General features: G+C 36.2%; 1 protein-coding gene across 1 annotated transcript in view; it reads right to left on the reverse strand.

The window, feature by feature from the left end:
• Positions 1 to 4,792: 4,792 nt before the first annotated feature.
• Positions 4,793 to 18,723, reverse strand: part of alpha-Man-Ib (alpha-Mannosidase class I b) — a 43,730-nt gene continuing 29,799 nt past the window's right edge. The window contains exons 8-11 of the mRNA XM_069848964.1: positions 17,594 to 17,720; positions 16,300 to 16,464; positions 12,243 to 12,383; positions 4,793 to 7,600 (exon numbers count right to left, since the gene is read on the reverse strand). Of these exons, the coding sequence (XP_069705065.1) occupies positions 7,382 to 7,600; positions 12,243 to 12,383; positions 16,300 to 16,464; positions 17,594 to 17,720 (652 nt within the window). The 3' untranslated portion in view covers positions 4,793 to 7,381. The remainder of the gene's footprint in view (positions 7,601 to 12,242; positions 12,384 to 16,299; positions 16,465 to 17,593; positions 17,721 to 18,723) is intronic.

The following is an 18,723-nucleotide window of genomic DNA, read 5'->3' on the forward strand; positions in this document are numbered from 1 at the left end:
AAAGTGCAAATTAAAATTAAGGTGACATTTAACATTTAATTTTTTAAGGTGACATGTATTTATTTAGCCTGACGAGTTACTTCCTTGGTATGAATTGTAAATTATTTAAAAATAGCGTGTAAGAGGGCCTTACAAGGGAAGGGTTTCGTCTCTAACAGGAATTTCGTATTCAAAATTTGTATACAGGCCCATCTTTAATCTCTGTAAAGCTCCCAAAAGCATTCATTTGTGTAATGTGTGGTTTGTCTGTTAGAGCACTGCACAAGTTGAAGGGTGGGGAGAGCACTGCACAAGTTAAGGGGATGGGACACCTTACCCATAAGCCTAGCCTAGCCTAGAAGCTAGTGCGAGTGGTAAAATGTCTAAAGCCCCTTTAAGAACATTTTTCTCCAACGTTCTGCCTGAAAATATTGCAGCTAATCAAAAGTATATATTGTTATGTGAGTCATTGAATGCGCACAAGGACACAACCTTAATAAATGAATCATTCCAAGGCTAGGGCATGGAATGTATGATCATTCCATCTAAGAAAACTAATGATATCCAGCCTCTGAATATCTATTTCCTTAGACAATACAAAATATATACTCGGAGGATAACAGATTACATAAGGACTCTTGCTGAGAATCGAGAACTTAACTTGGGAAATCTAGCATTTATAATGAAAATGTATTCTGTTATTCATTTATAACCAGTTGTCTGCTCCAGTATTCCTGGCAGTCAGCTGGTTACGTGAATCCTGAACAAGTCTCGGACTTCAAAAATGTAATTCAGATAGCATTTGATTTTTCAGCACTGGAGTGTGGTTCAGAAGATTCTTCAGGTGTTGCTTCTGCGTGTTGTGCTTATTGCTCTGCTCCATGCTGTTTCATGCATTTTATAGAGAATCCTCATGTACATTTTTAAAGAAGTATATTGACCAATACCAACCAAACGGAGAGTTACACAAATGAATGCTTTTACGGTTTTCATCACCATTGTGAGATAAGCTTCTGTACAAATTTTTAACCAAAAATTCCTGTTTGAGCCGAAACCCTTCCCTTGTTAGACTAGAAATGTTTAGCTTAAATGTAGTTCTGTTTATAAGTATGCATAAGGGTGTAATTATTTGACTTATTTGAACTGTTGTATCAGTGAAGCGAGGTGAGTCAGTGAAGTTATGGTTTTACAGTGCAGTGAATAGTTCCGATCAGTGATAATTTATAGCATCAATGAAATGTATTCTATAGTGTCAATGAAATGCGTCATAGTGCCACTACAGTGAGTGAGATGAGAGTAAAATGAAAGACTATTGAAACTTATGTAGGGCCTATACATATGTAGGTTGTATTGTAAAATTTGGTATTTTATTAATGTTTTTTATTATTCTAGTGAAATTGTGTTCACATTGATGTATACTATAATAAAATACAAATAAATTGAATAATTAAAGGAAGAAAATCTCATCTAAATAAGAGGACTCGGGGAAGGATGCAAGAATACTTGTAGCATTACCGCGCTGAATGGCGATACCAATGCGCTGACGTAGATATTGACTGCTTCGAGCGTCCTCAGAAAGCTGCACTAAACTTCTGCTTATGGTGGAGATGAGAGCTTTGGCTTCACTACACCATGATCCAAACGTTTCAACCGCGAAAGGGACAAAAATATAATTATCTGCAAGATGTTTATATTTATGGTGTTTACTGACAGCGGCATTTTCTGCTGCAGATCCTGGTGTCTTAGAGGTTGAAGACAGGTGAGAATTTTATTTACTTTTATTTATTTTAGTAGGTTATTTTACGACACTTTATCAACATCTTAGGTTATTTAGCATCTGAATGAGATGAAGGTGATAATGCCGGTGAAATGAGTCCGGGGTCCAGCACCGAAAGTTACCCAGCATTTGCTCATATTGGGTTGAGGAAAAACCCCGGAAAAAACCTCAACCAGGTAACTTGCCCCGACCGGGAATCGAACCCGGGCCACCTGGTTTCGCGGCCAAACGCCCTGACCGTTACTCCACAGGTGTGGACAACAGGTGAGAAGGGGCCAGTGTATCCATACATGTGGAATCCCAAATTAAGGATTTGCCTACACGCCATGGGACTAGAGTCAAACCATCGGGTCTCTTGCCATCTGAACGGCTGATCCCGGAAGGTTCTAAGATGGATGGAACCCCTGAGGATGTTAATGCTCTTTTAATGATGTCACTGAGCGATAAATGACGTGAGAGACGCCCCTTACTCATGACACAACTTAAGGCATGGTGGCCATAAGAATCTACAATATTGCCACAGATACATTTATGAATGTGACAGATTTTGCAACCGAGGCATAAAGCCACGGAAACTTTAAAGGATCTGGGATCCATAAGGGTACCGGTGTTAGGGGAAGGAATTGCATGAAGCCAAGATCCTGAAACATTTTGTTGGAGAGCCAAAAAACGAGCACGATCTCTATCTGAAGAAAAGGATGACTGAAGGGACTCCCAATTCTTTTGAACCACTGGAAAAGACGGAGGATCAGAGTTATTGGAAACCTCACCCCATCGAACTAAAGCCTCCTGCACAAAAGGGATCTGAACCGAATCACTGTAAGAAGGAAAAATAGATTTGATTAGGTCTAAAACCCCGTGTGCAGAAGCTAAAAATGCCGGTGTACAAATATCACTCAATTTCCTAATATCTAACCCACCAAATTTAATAGGTAGAGAAGCTTGAATCCAACTGCAATCACTAAGAGAAATATTAAGTAAAATTTCTAAGTAATTACGTATCATATTGTCAGCTTGACAGAGGAAAGATGGAAACAACCATATAGGGGTAGTCCACAAAAAGTAGTTAAATTTTGGAATCAATAAACAGTTCTTAAGGAGAAAGTAAGATATGTGGGGATTAAGGGGGACTAACCTGTCAAGCAAAGTTTTCAAACGAAGCAATTTCTGCTCTGCAATATCTTGAACTGCATCTAAGAAAATAGGGACACCTAAAATGGTTAAATTAGATTTAGAAATTAGTTTAATACCAGGAGCTACAAGCTGAAAAGCAGATACAACTTTCTCGAGGTTATGAGAGCAGAAATAAAGTTCGCATTTGTCTGGGTTGAGTTGTAAGCCAATTTGAGAACCAAGGGAAATTATTTTCTGAAGGTCGCTAAGAACAACCAAAGGATCACCAGCTAAAGTTCAGTCATCAAGATAAAAAGATTTAAAATCACTATTAAGAGATGTAATAACTGGTTGTAATACAAGACAGAAAAGCAGGGGACCAAAAGGGTCCCCTTGTTGACAGCCTAATTGGGATAAGATAGTGTCAGATCTGTAAAACAATTTCGTAGGGTATCTATAGGCTTGCCAAAGAAAGGCTAAATGTTGGGGAAGATTTTGTTTAATGGCATCCAGCATAACGTCGCGTTCAATACAATTAAACGCATTTTTAAAATCTAATTTTAAGAGGATCTTATTAGAGGAGGAATTATCTTTCAAGAAAGAGCAAACTGAATGGATAACAGATTCACAGCCCTAATTGATATGGTCGGAAATAATGACAGATATCATCTCTAATATGAAGGCAAGATATTTTAGCTACAAGGCGTCGAAAAGTATTGCCTATTGCAATATGACGCACACCGCCATCCTTTTTTGCAATAGCCAATAGCGGCGCTCCATAAAGGTACGGGAAAATTTCAGGATTAACTCTCCCAGCTAACATAAAATTACAGAGATTGACACAAGATCTTGTAGACGTTGTGGGCGGATGCCGTCGATCCCGGAAGCTGAACTTCATAATCCCACGATGACATTATCTTCTGAAATCTTCAACAAATGATCAGTAAGAATAGGAGGATCAGAAAATGTATTCACTCTTGAGGGAACTGGATGTTTATCTAATAAGGCTTGATAGTTTGAAATGTTAAAATCCGCTACACCATCATCAGAGGACAGAATTCTAACTGCACCACGTATATCACCATCTGCTACCTTCTGTTTGATGTGGCAGACATGAGAGGACTTAAAAGATTTTAAAGAAGTCTTTATATCAGCAATTTGAAAATTATTAATATTGTCTTTTATCTTCGAAATGAGTGATTTTTTCCCAGACTTCTCAGAAACACGAAGCGCGATGTAGGCAAATAATAGGAGATTGCACCAACTTTCAACAGAATTTTGAGATAAACATTGGGAAATGAAATGAGACAAACGGCTTGCAGCTAATGCATGAGCCCCTTTAGGAATTCTCCTCAAAACATGTATATGTTTTATTACTATGAATAAGACGTGTTTGAAAATCGTCTAATGATGATTTCGGAAAGGGAATGTTATTAGGAGCAAATGGAATATTAGGGTGGGCCCAAGACCAATGAACATGCAAGCCACGGGAACCTTTGAAAAGTTTAGCGGAGTCAGAAGGGCATAAGTAACAGGTAACGAAGTCAGAAGAATCACTGGAAATATCGCCACAACTAGTAGTAACCGGTGCGTTAATATTAAAATCATTATCCGTAGTAGTACTTGTATCATGATTGTCAAAAGCCGGAGTATCGGAGAGAGAGGTGTTGATATCGCAATCTAAAAATCGTTCACTGCACCAATCAACTGATCTTGAGGAATGATGAAGATTATCAGGTGGAGTTGACATGTAAATCGGCGCTGATGTGGAGACATCAATGTCGGACATAATCAAAATATAGCAAGAATCGAAAAATTGACAATGTAAATAGACATGGAGATAGTAAATACACAAGATGAAAGATAAACTTGCATTTAAAGCAACTCTGCGTAGAATAGCCGCTAAATTGATAGCCAGAAAGATCACTTATGAGTGTGTTTACTTGAATTGTTTACCTTAGTTACAGAAAGACTGAATATCTGGACGAAATTATATATACATATGCCATCACTTCACAGAATTTACACGAAACAAGCAAAGCAGTACTTGACTGGTAGTGAAGATCACACAAAATAATAGGTAGTAAGACACTCAAAAAAAAATTAGAGCTTTGTATAATCGATAAGAAAGTTAATGTTGTTAAATTCCAAAAAATTTTCTTCAAACCAAGAACGAGAAGATGAAATCAGGGATTTCATAGGAAATAAGCAAATGTCCACCTTGCTAACATAATCGTAGATGAAGCAGTCACCAATTCACAATAATATAACACTTCAATATCCGAAAGTCCAGCAGTTGAAGAATAATGAACTAACATTTCGGATAATCACACAGGTAAGCATGAACATCAGTCATGGCCTTCTTTACTTATGTTTTATTATTACTTGTAATTACTGTGTTAAATTGTATTGTGTATTGTAAATTTTATTGTGTATTGTTTATATTGTGTATACCACTGCCACCGGGTGCTTGCCCACTTGCAGTGTAAAGGTACGGTCACACGTCGCTACTTTTGCAGTGATGCAGTACAAAAAACTGCGCAACTCTCGTACTGCGACGTGTGAACAACGGTGCAACCCGAAAAGTAGCGGCTGCCGAACCTGCTGCTCGCTACTTTTCCATGCTGAGCGCAACTTAAAAGTAGCGACGTGTGAACAGGGTTCTCAGGGTTGCAGCCGCAGCATTTTTGATATCGGTTTTGTTGAAACTTTTGCTGCGGTTGCGACCAGTGTTGCCACCCAAATGTGTCAATGATACTTTTATTGTTTGGATGTATTTTAATGTTAGATGTGATGAAAATAAATTATTTGTAACAGTTACTAAATGCACAACACAGTCTGAGCATATTTGCTGACGATATAATTCACTTTTTAAATTTTCTGTAGCGTAGTTTCAAACAGGAGGGTTGCCAACATTGATTACGTGAATATGCTGTTGGTTATCATTTAAGTATATAGGCGTTTTTAAAAGCTTTATAGTAAAAATAATGCCAATTTCCGAATACTAGTTAGGACAGAAAAGCAAATAATACATAAGTAAGCTTTCGCATGAGTTTATTAATAATGTGAACATAACCACAAAATGTATATTGAGAAGTCAACACGGAGATGGAAACCTGCAGCATGACTGCGGCTGCAAAAGTAGCGCGTGTGTGTGAACAGACTCGCAACCTCCAGTTGCAACTTTTGCTGCACTTGGGTTGCGCAGCACGAAAAGTAGCATGCAGCACGCTACTTTTGGCTTATGTGTGAACACGACACGCAACTTTTGCAGCTGCAGTACAAAAGTTGCGCAGCAAAAGTAGCAATGTGTGACCGTACCTTAAATAAATACATACATACATCCATAATTATCTCACAACTCACACTCTGTTCACAAATGTTCTTCCATGAAAGTACAATTTGTACTCCAAAACAAAAGTAAAAGAAAAATAAAAGATCAAGCTTATAAAAACCCACGGACCTTAAAAAGGTTTAATAATAATGAAATAACTATAATCAACAAGTTCCACATCAGGAAGCATTTTTACATGTTGGTGAACGCAGTGGTGCTTCCACAAGTTATGAAGGAGATTTAACTGTTAGTGCACTTAGTTTCAAGTAAGGTAGAGTATTTTGTAAAACGTGAAAAATAATGCAAGGTTTCTCACGATGAAAACAGTATGTAACAATTTTGAATAAATATTAATGGGTTAAAATACAACATTAAAATAAACCTTTCTAAAAGCAAAGAAAATACTGATCTTGGTCCCTGTAATCTGACAATAGAAAATAGAACTTCTCATAATATCTTACCATGTCCGTGCATGGACAAAAGGGTATTATTACAAACTAAATTCATCACTCATCAGTCTTAAAAAAATAATAAATGTGTTATCCTTACAGCGGCCTGAAAAATAATTGAAGATAGGAACTCCTAAGAAGAGTAGAACTAGAAATTCTCGATATAATCATACTCGGAACTAAACACACACACATACATCATACATTTATGTATCACAGTTGCCTTTGTATACAGAAAGTTGACAACTTCACAATGACAGCTTCTTGGTGTTCTTAAAACTGGTTTTATCACTGCACATCTGACTGAATAAAATACAGTCTCTTTTCCTACGTCATTCCTGCAGAAAGTTAATATAAATATGACTCATCCAAAGGAGATGCATTGAAATTTGACTCGATTGCATTCCCAGGGCATGGACTAGAGGACCCAAGTCCTTAGCCTTCCTATTTGAACTAGTGTTAAAATCCTCCACATGATTGTAAATACCTTTTCTCCATTTTATACTTACAACTTTCAAATATTTCTTTCAGAAAAGAGATGACAACTGTATCACAATATATTTCATTCAGGTTATAAATATAAAAATGTATATTAAAAAGTCCTTTCAACCTATCACGGACAATACTTTTGGCATGACTTAAGTTCACTTAATATTGCTCAAACATTACAAATGCTAGAATTAACAATGTAGTTGCCTTACCTCGATTAATCTCTAAAACAACCTGTGATCAAGTGTCGTATATAGGAAGTGGATGTGCTTCTGAGTTGAGTACGTATTTGTCAAGGCTGAGTAGGTGAGGATCATCACTGAATAACAGGTACAAGTATTTCAGTGTTTCACTTAAGAAGAACGATTCCATCATATCCCGTGGACGGGTACTTAAAGGATTACGGACATTGTTGATAGATGTGTAACCATTTGTTACCTTCGTGTACTTCTCAAAAGCCTGTAAAGAACGAAATAAACAGAGAATTAAACTGCACGACTTCTTCCATTTTTTCTTATCAGTTTCTAGGTACCTTTCTTCTTATTTATCTCCACACTCAACTCTGAAACAATGTACACTATCTACCAAAAAGTAATTGGGCACTGTTTTTGCCCCTTTAGAACCTCGTGGTACCACCTCTTGTTGCTATAACAGCAGCCACCCCGTCAGGCATGTTCTCCACTAGTTTGTGTAGGATATCCACTGGAATGCATCGCCATTTCTCTTGCAATATGGCACTCAGTTGGACAATGGAAGTTGGCGAATTTCCCGAAACCTCAATCGCCGGTCCAATTCGTCTCAAAGGTGCTCAATGGGATTCAGATTAGGACTATACTCGTATGCAGGCCAGTCCAACCAGTGAACATTATTGTCTGCATACCATTGCATAGTAGCCACCGAAACATGGCATCTAGCACGTAAAATCCTGGGTGCCCAATTACTTTTTGGTAGATAGTGTATGTTAGGATTTGAATTCATTAGGTTTTCAGTTACTGAGTACTTATTATCAGGCTTCGCATTTTTGTCACACTGAATTTATCGAGAAATATAGCCTTGTATAAAGGGAGTTCAAATGTCTGGTGCTCGCTGCATAAGTGGCAGCACAGTAGACCTACGGTGAATGTAAATATTGGAGCATATCATGAAAACACAAACTTAATTTTAATGGTTTGCAAAATCGAAACTTTTGAACAAATATATTTGCCATGCCATTGATTACAATTACATTTCAAAATTAATAATCTGATAATTAGGGGGCGGATGTTGATGAAAAATCATCTTCTTATTTTTCACATTAGGACGATTCCTATTAATATAGAAATCCTTTCTATGTTAATATCAACGTAAAAACGTGATTTCTTATATTGCATTTTTGACGTTTTTGAACTAATAGATCATTTTTATATTTTTTTCGGAAATTTTTGGTCATTTTTAATACTTTGAAGAACTTCTACATCATTTGGAATGCATTTTACTTTCTTCTTTATCGACAGGTCTGTTAAATCATTTTCTAACCAAATAGGTCAGTAGTAATTACCTACTGAGTAAGTGAATAACAGTGAAGTTTGAGTTTTATAGTTTGGAACAGACTCTAAAGTCCATCCCTCATTCCACTGAAGACTTCATTTCACACATTGGAAGTAATATAAAATGCATGACAGCAGCTTAGTTTAAGTGAGGACTTCGATCGCTACTTCTTTTATTTGTACGATGATGTCTTTAGAATTTGTTTGGAAGGAGGAGAACTTTCATCATGTCCTGGACAGGACGTTGTGTCCTCAACATGGTTCGGAAGGGATGTCTACTGTAGAAGACAGTATTTTTAACACAAGATTGCAAGAATGCACGCTGCGCCCACAATTTGTTTTGTCATTCACAATCCCTCATCTGGAAGATTTGGTAACGAAAGTGGAACACGGAAGGAGGAGACAGAGAATGAAGGCACTGACATGGACCACTCCTGATTGAAACACATTGTAAACCCTCATTAAAATTTATAGTTTTTCCTTAAAACTTCCACTTTGTTGCATGTTCTTTTCCTTTATCTTAGCTAAATTCCAGGAAGTTCCTCCTCTCTCCGAGATTTGCAGGGCAGTCATTGAAACAAGGTGACTAATTTTTAAGAAGTTGTGGTGCGAGTACAGTGAGTAATATTTAAATGTCATTTTCTTTTAATTTTATGTCATTTTTCCATTAGTTTAGGGGCATTTTAATGATCATTTTAAGTAGATTTTTAGGTCATCAACATCTGCCCCCTACTGATAATAAATATACAACAGAAGTTTTATATATACAGTATATATGAACAATTTTCTATGTGTGTATTTTTCAATAAATTCCTAAAATGTGAATTTTATAGTTTATTTAATGGTATATGTGCACCTATCATCATTAAGCACAAATAGCTGAAAAACTGCGACTGGTCACAATTAGAATATGCATCTCTTGCAGCAAGAAAGAATTACAAATTTTCTGTATATTTTTTACTGCCACAGTGGATTGAATATCACGTCGTCTTTCTACCTTCAGTTCCACTTTGCACACTATGTGTTACCATTCCATACGCATAATCATTTCCAAATTCCGAAATAGTGTAGATATTGGTGGCGGCATTTATCTCCTTCTTCTATGACTGAATAGGATCACAATGAACTCATTGACATACACATACGTAACAACGTGTGCTTCTACATAACACAAGTCAGAACTCAAAGAGTCTTTGACTGACGTCATCAATGTACCAGGAGAAACTACTCCATCCTATATAGTTCTTGTGACAAATATTCGAAGCCTGGCTATTATATATAATATACAACAAAATGTATCTGTACTACTAAGATTTCAAATCATCCGTTCTCAAGTGAGGTTGACCACTGGGATCCGGAATTAACAAAATATAAAAGATAAAGGGAAATGTAACGAGCAAAATACTGATTCGATTTGTACATTAAAACAAAAATTTACGTGTTAACATATAGATGATAGTGTAAAATTTGAAGAGAGGCCTTCAGAATTTCCATTACAATCTTCTGAACCTCTTAAAAGGGAATTTTAAAGGATTTAAGGATATTACATGTAAATTTTGGTAAACAACCCCTCGCTCCAAATAGTAAGCCTGCAACATCCCAGTTGTAAAGCGAAATGCCATATTTTTCACTGAGGTATGGAAGACAAGGTACATATGTAGCTCGCTTGTCATCATTTATCTGCAGTGCTTGATTCGTGTCTCATTCAAAGCAAATCGTAGGGTCTAAGACCATCGCTCTCTGGGCTCTTCTATTGATGGCAATTATATAGACTCTTCTATGAGAATCATCTTCAGACACACAATGAATCTCCTCATGTACTTCCCATCCTCTGTTTCGTAGCAGGTTGGCAATTGCTGTACGGGCACGATGGTGTCTGTTGTTACGCAGTAGCTCTCCCTTCTTACAGAACCCCAGTACGTGGCCAAGTGTTTCAGTCTCACTGCAGCCGGGATGGCGACAACAGGTAGTACTGAAGGTTCTGCCAGGGACAGATCTTACTGTGGTGACGTTGCAAGACATCTTGATGGCATTGATGTATTCCAAGGACGAAAGACACTTTTTAGAGGAGATTCAGGAGTTAGCTTTGGGGCATTCAGATTATAGGTATTGTAAATGGACTCATTTTTTTTTCTAAAGCCAAGCATACTGGCATTATGTCATTTGCACCTACACCCACTCTGGTGATTATGACGAATTCTGCTTTGAGGTTAGGATACCCATTAGAAGAGGGAGCAAATAAGTAAGCAAAAACTTTCATTTGAATGTCACTATATTGTCAATCACTCAATATGCAAACAACATGTGATAACAAGTGAAAGCTACGAGTACTTTTGCCCTTTCAGGCATCATCAGGTGGCGTAAGAAATAATTGATGTATACAAACATAATAATTACGTTAAAAAGTCATCTTAAAATCTAAGAAACAAGTTAATTACAAAGAACATGTTTATTTGGTGTGTGGATAAGCTTCAGGGCTTCTACCGCGTTGTCTTAGTGTTATTGGCTGACGTTTCGACCACAGAGCAGTTGTTGGATAAGGAAATAGTCTGCCAGTTCTTATATGTTGTTGTTGTTTTCTAATGCCAGGCGTTTGACAATAAAGTCATTTGACCTCTTGCACTCCAATATTTTTCAAAGATATTATCATGGCCAGCCACTGAAGCACAGATTTTGAGATGTTCTGAATCCATTTCTTGGTTTGAGTTGCACAATGGACAGTTAGGGGACTGATATATTCCAATTCTATGCAGGTGTTTGGCCAAACAATCATGGCCTGTTGCCAATCTAAATGCAGCTACAGACGATTTTCGTGGTAAGGAGGGAAAGCTGGTGATCAATAAGATCTCCCAGCTAGGTCCAATGGACCCGTCGACCAACAGCAGGTGTGGTCCTCCAGACATTCTGGGGGTTGTGTGTGAATGAAGTAGCCACCAAAACGTTAAAATATGGTGTTCACTTAAATCGGCTACAACTTGCCATTTTTCACTCCATTTTTCACGCCAGTTCTTATATATATAGTAGTCTCGATAGGGGGAGTACTTCCTGTGATAGGTCGTAGGTTCTCCTTCTGGCATCTGATTGGTCCTACGTGGTCCAATCCGGTTGAGGTCTGTATGAAGGAGAGTATTCATATTAAATACTGGCCCTCATAAGGTCCGAAAGAGTGACCTTGAGGGACCTTATGAGGGCCAGTATTTAATATGAATACTCCCCTTCATACAGACCTCAACCGGATTGGACCACGTAGGACCAATCATGCCAGAAGGAGAACCACGACCTATCACAGCAAGTACTCCCCCCATCGAGACTACTATACGATATAAGAACTGGCAGACTATTTCCTTATCCAACAACTGGTCTGAAGATGGCCACAACACAGCGGTCGAAACGTCAGCCAATAACACCAAGACAACGCGGTAGAAGCCCTGAAGCTTATCCACACACCATGTACACCAGCCGCGGAAGCCTTCGCGAACATGTTTATTTATTGCCTTTCGCCAAATTTGGACCCGTAAATATCGAATCAAATGACATGCATGCCAACCAAAGACTAATACAAATTTAATATTTACCTGAAAGATCTGCCAACCCCAGTCTTGGTACGTTTGGTTTCCAGTCACTAAATACATGTACCATAAACTTTCAACAAATTCAGGTCTAAGCAGATTATGAGCATCGTTGGTTTTAACATAGATATCTCCAGTCGTGCCCTCCTGCAACAAAGATAACAACATTCTCCAATGAAATATACCTGCTTTGAAGCTGGACTTTATGTGAGAGTAAAGAAGAAGAATTTACAGTGACATCGGGGGTCCCTCAAGGATCAAATCTGGGTCCACTGTTATTTTTATTATTTATAAATGACCTACCGAATTCAATATCAAACTCACTATGTTTAATGTATGCTGATGACGTCAAAATTATTAAATCTTGTCCTACAGCTATGACTGTCACTTGCTTCAGAGAGATCTAAATGAGTTATACAAGTGGTCACTGAAGAATAAACTGTATTTCAACTTAAATAAATGTCATCATATGATATATACTAGGAAAAAAACTTATTTTACTTACAGATACTCAATGGGTGGGGAATTCCTGGAAATGACTGACTAGGTAAAAGATTTAGGCATAGTATTCACTTATAATATGGATTTTTCCAGCCATATACTTGAACTTGTGTCTCAGTCTCTTAAACTTCTAGGATTTATCTATAGACATACCACAAAATTCTCCTCTCAAGATAGTTTAAAAATTATATTTTTTCACTAGTTGGATCAAAACTTGAATATTGCAGTACTGTATGGAACCCCTATCAAATTAAATATATTAACAAAATTGAGAGTGTTCAAAAAATATTCATAAGATTTTTGTTTCTTAAATAATTTGGTTATTATCCCTCCCGGAATAATGAAAGTAATATCTCGTACTCATCTCTTTTCTCTCTCCTTAATTTTGAAAGTTTGCAACACAGAAGAAATAATATTGATATAAAATGCCTCCATAATTTATTAACAAGTTCTGTAAATAGTCATCTACTGTCCAGGATAGCAATACAATACATGTACCAGGAGAGAACTGTAGGACCAGTAAAACATTTAATATAAACTATGCTAGGACATGTTATTATAAGTACTCTGGACTTCTTAGAATCTTTTCCTTCTATAATAAACTGAGCAATATTGACATCTTTCAGGATAGAACCACACTCTTGAGTGAAATAAATACAGGTAGCGTTCAAAACACTCCATAAGTATTTTGCTAATAAATAGATCTTAACTGGTTTGCATATTGTATTTTTGGTCTTCTTTCTTAAATTATTTCATATCAATTATCATACGAACTCACTCCTAATTCTGACTTAACGTAGGTCTAGTCCCTCATCAGTTATTGTATTATTGTTACTAATCTGTGACTAGTTATTTGCATTTCATGTTTTCTTCATACTGTAAATACTTTTGTTTTTGTTTACCGAGATTTGCATGTAATATTTGCTTAATATCTTTTGCTGAGTAGTATTGGATTGTAACTGTTTAAGTTTAAATACCATTATTATATGTATTACTACTGTTATTTTCATTTTATCTACTCTGTAATTACATTGTTGAGTGGATTGAATAAATAAATAAATAAATAAATAAATAAACTATAATCTATTAATTACATTCAGTTTTAAAACAATGCCTAATTTATATTTTACAAATAAAAAGACAACATTTCGCGTACCAATCTTACATTTCTTAAGGGGTTAGGTACAGCTTGCAGCAGTACCATTTTGGAAATATTCAACATTTTTTTCCTCCATAACTGTATCTTGTACAATAATGAAAATTAGTATGTGTAAAACACTGTCCTTCTGCTATATGAAACAAATATTTTTACGATTTAAAACAATTATTTACATTTTTTTTTTCTTCAAAATTCAGTTCATTGTGCAATAATGATGAGTTTTTCACATAACTAAAAAACTATCCAACATTCTGTGATGAATTTTTTTGTGTGTATTTATGCATGTCATATCTACAATATGATGCAAGATCATTTCTCTACCTTTGATAGATTCTCTGATACAAAATAAATTAATTTAAAAAAATGGTCAAATATCAGTATTTTCTACTACACAAAATAAAAAAAAATATTATTTATTAAGGAATATAGTTGTAGTTGAAAGAGCATGATATTGTAAACATGAGTTTCAGCAATAAAATAAAAGAGAGAGAACATGAAAAACTTAACAAGTTTTTGAGTTATGAGGGAAACGCTTATAAACGCTGTATAAAATATAAGATAAGCAGATTTTTTTTCAGTCTACCAAGTATTTACACCTTAGCTTCGCCACTGGTTAATAATCCTTTATTTCAATAGTCACCTCCAAAATATAGTCACCAACAGTTGACTTTACATATTCATCTCTATTTGATACATATTCTCACGAAAAACCAAGATAGCTGGCCCTCCTGAACAGAAGATCAGTGTGCTAACCACACACAACACTAGCATGGTCAGTAGTTTAGTATCTTATCTTAATATTTTACTTCAATTTCATTACAATGAACGTCTTTTAATTATACATCTTGATTACACAACTTTTAACACTGTATCACTTCGGAATATGTATGATAAGAACTTTCTTGTGTTAAATTTTAACGTACCTTGTTAACATGTTTCGACCTATTTTGGGTCATCTTCAGAACTGGTCGTTGTTGGTCTTGGCACCTCTTGTTCCCTGTGAGGGTGCATTCGTAGTGTAGAGTCAAAGAGTGTATGTGTTTTGAAATTGAGTTGTGTGTTGAGAATATCGTTGGGGTGTGTTTTTGTGTGTCTGTATATTTCATATTGTTCTAGTGTGTTGAGTTTCTGGCTTTTTGGTTGGATGTGCAGTATTTCCATGTCTGTGTTGATGTCTCTGTAGGTGTGGTTGGCATTTGTGATGTGTTCTGCATATGTGGAGGTGTTTTGTAATTTTGTTATGGCTGTGATGTGTTCTTTGTAACGTGTTTGAAATGATCTGCCTGTCTGTCCTATGTAGAAGTTGTTGCAGGTGTTACATTTGAGTTTGTATACGCCTGTGTAAAAAGGTAAAAGTAAAGGTATCCCCGTAACATGCCATGAAGGCACTTGGGGGGCATGGAGGTAGAGCCCCATGCTTTCCATGACCTCGGCACTAGAATGAGGTGGTGTGGTCGGCACCACACTCTGACCGCCTTTAACCCCCGGGAAAGACCCGGTACTCAATTTTATAGAAGGCTGAGTGAACCTTGGGGCCGTTCTGAAAGTTTGGCAACGAGAAAAAATTCTGTCACCACCTGGGATCGAACCCCGGACCTTCCAGTCCGTAGCCAGCTGCTCTACCAACTGAGCCACCTGGCCGCCCTGTATACGCCTGTGTGGTTATATTTATTTGTTTGTGTTGTTTGTGTGGTTGTATTTATTTGTTTGTGTTGTTTGTGTGTTGAGATGTTTTTGTAGAGTGTTATTTGTTCTGTATGCGATGTTGTAATTTAATTTCTTGAATGAGGTTGCAATTTTATGTGTGTTTTTGTTTTCCTATGTTAGTGTTATGTATTTATCCTTCACCTGACATAATTAGGAACATTAAATCCAGACGTTTGAGATGGGCAGGGCATGTGGCACATATGGGCGAATCCAGAAATGCATATAGAGTATTAGTTGGGAAGCCAGAGGGGAAAAGACCTTTGGGGAGGCCGAGACGTAGATGGGAAGATAATATTAAAATGGATTTGAGGGAGGTGGGATATGATGGTAGGGACTGGAGTAATCTTGCTCAGGATAGTGACCAGTGGCGGGCTTATGTGAGGGCAGCAATGAACCTCCGCATTCCTTAAAAGCCAGTAAGTAAGTAAGTAAGTGTTATGTATTTTTTGTGTTCTTGTGTTTGTGTTGTATTCTTCTGTTTTTTTGTGGTTTTGTTTTGTCTTACGTATTAAGTTGTCTATTATGTTGGGGTTGTATCCATTTTCTTGTGCTATGTATTTGATTGTGTTTAGTTCTTCGTTGTAATTCTGTTGGTTCATTGGTATGTTGAGTGTATTTTAATTTCTTGTATGTTTTAGTTTTATATATCAATACTTTACTCAATGATGGTACTATACATACATACATACAACATACCTGGATATTAAAGTATGTAATTTCTGGGGCCAGAAACGTTGGCTGCTGGGCATACATCTGGTAACAGGTTACCATGAGATCCTCAGCCAGCTGCATGTGTTCTTGAGGCAAGCCATATCGAACTCCCAATGCCAGAGTCCCAGGCAGGTAACACGTTAAATGATCCTTTGACAAAAATAACTCAGCAGTAACATAATTTTCAGGCACAATGTAGCAAGCAGATAATTTATTTAATAAAAATAGCGTAATTAGAATTAAATAATAGTGTAAGGTTTTAATTAACTTCACGTTACATGGCATAATATTAAAATTATGCTTTATTATAGTCTATTTTCATCACACTACTAATATGGTTTTAAATACTGTGCTATTTGCTGATGATAAAGTTATTGTCTAAGATTCTGAAGTCGATTTAAAACCACTGCATTTCTGTCACAAAGTGGTGAATTTTCATCTGTGAAAAATCACAAATCTTATGTCACCAATTTCCTGCAAACCTTCAAATAATATTATGCATGGCTCTGAACTTTATTCTAGCAGCAACAATGGTATTCTAAGTGAGACAGAAACCTATATTCTTTAGCATTTTACATGTGAAAGATATAGAATTCTGATATTAAATATTTTCTTTCAAATGTCTATGATGTGTTATACGTTTCATGATGACATACAAGTCAACCATATTCATATCCAGAAATTTATGTGCGAAAAACTTCAGGATACACTTGCAAAGCAAGTTGTCCTATTGTGAAAAAGAACTAAATAATTAAAGGTGTGACCCTGTTCATTATCTGATAAAATTTTGGACCTTTCTACATACTTTCCACTTCAGATTTATTTCTGTCGCAAGAAATGACTAAAACCTACAGCTTAAATACATATTACATGGCAAAATATGACATAGCATTTCTTGCAGGTTTTCAGGAGCGAGCATTTGAAGTTTGAATGACAGTATTAAATCATAGTAATCAGGTTTTATAGTGGCAAGGGGATATAACCAGATCACACATTAAAATTAAAATTAAAACTTCACGGAATTTACGAAAGCTTAAACAGTTTAAATCATATTTTCTCAAATGTAACTAAAGTGCTCTTATACCCCTTTACTTCTGAACCCCTCAATTGTTTTGATTTGTATGGTACAAAATGAGTGATATGAAGAGATCTGCACTGTAAATCACAGCCCCATCTCTCAGTGTTGGAGGGAAGTTTCGAAGCACTTCCAGTTCACAAACTAGTAAATACCCATCCATGAAGTACAAGAATACATGCAAGGAAAAATTTCTTTACCTACCATTTTTGGCTTGAAATCTCGTCCTCCTGCCAGAAGTTCCCCAATAAATAAATATTTATTTTGAGATGTTCTTCGTGTTAGGAGTTTTACAACTCCTAGCATAGCTTCTATAAAATCATCACGTAAACTGAAAATATAAATAATGAAGACTTTTATATACTAAACAAGCACTAAAATGCAATTATCAAATATTTTCTCTCAGCAAAAATGAAATAGAATTCAACATTTAATATGATGGACAGCACTTTCCAAGGACATATGAAGCTAAATATTTAGGAATTATCTTTGACAACAAACTAACATGGAGAAATCACATTAAAACAAATATTTCTGAAAAACCAGTAGGAAATTATATCTTTTAAAGAGACTAGCACGGAAAAAATGGGGATGCTCTAGAAATATTTTAAACATTACATATAAAATGTATATACAATCAGTGCTTATATACTGTGGAGAAGTTTTGATAACTTATCCTTATATAAACGAAATACAACATGTACAAAACCAAGCACTTAGACTTATCGCTGGAGGAGTCAAAACATTCCCAATAGATTCCATGAATTGTCTAACCAATATCACTGATTTCAAAATGACAATAGAACCATTGAAAAACCACTTGCTACATGAAATTCTCACCAATTCACAGCTCTAAAAAATTGCATATTTGATTTACAGTAGACACCATGTAATCAGCTTACAGCTGGACACATATATTAAGTAAGTAAGTAATAATTCCATAAAATATGTCGAGATAAAATTAAACAAAAATCTTATTGGAAGCAAACAAGGTGTCCAAACTTGAGATGACTGGATTGTAGGGAAAGATGATCTAGCTACAGTGGAAGTACGTAACTGAAGAAGGAAAGCTCAAGAATGGAAGTCTGGTAGGAGACAGATGAAGAAGTCAGGTTCACCAAGGAAGATGACAATGGTGGTGGTGAGATACTGTTTTAACAATCACTGGTTGCTGGGATACCAAGATCTGAGTCTGCTCCAAAAAATGAGATGTTGCATCTTCCTTTCGCATTACACCCATTATCTTACTTCCTTTAATTTCCAAATTACTCAAAATACAATTCTTGAATATATATTATTTTAATGATACAATAGTGAACAACTTCGGTGGAATA

The sequence above is a fragment of the Periplaneta americana genome, chromosome 16 (genome assembly GCF_040183065.1).
Source record: "Periplaneta americana isolate PAMFEO1 chromosome 16, P.americana_PAMFEO1_priV1, whole genome shotgun sequence".
NCBI classification, from domain to species: domain Eukaryota; kingdom Metazoa; phylum Arthropoda; class Insecta; order Blattodea; family Blattidae; genus Periplaneta; species Periplaneta americana.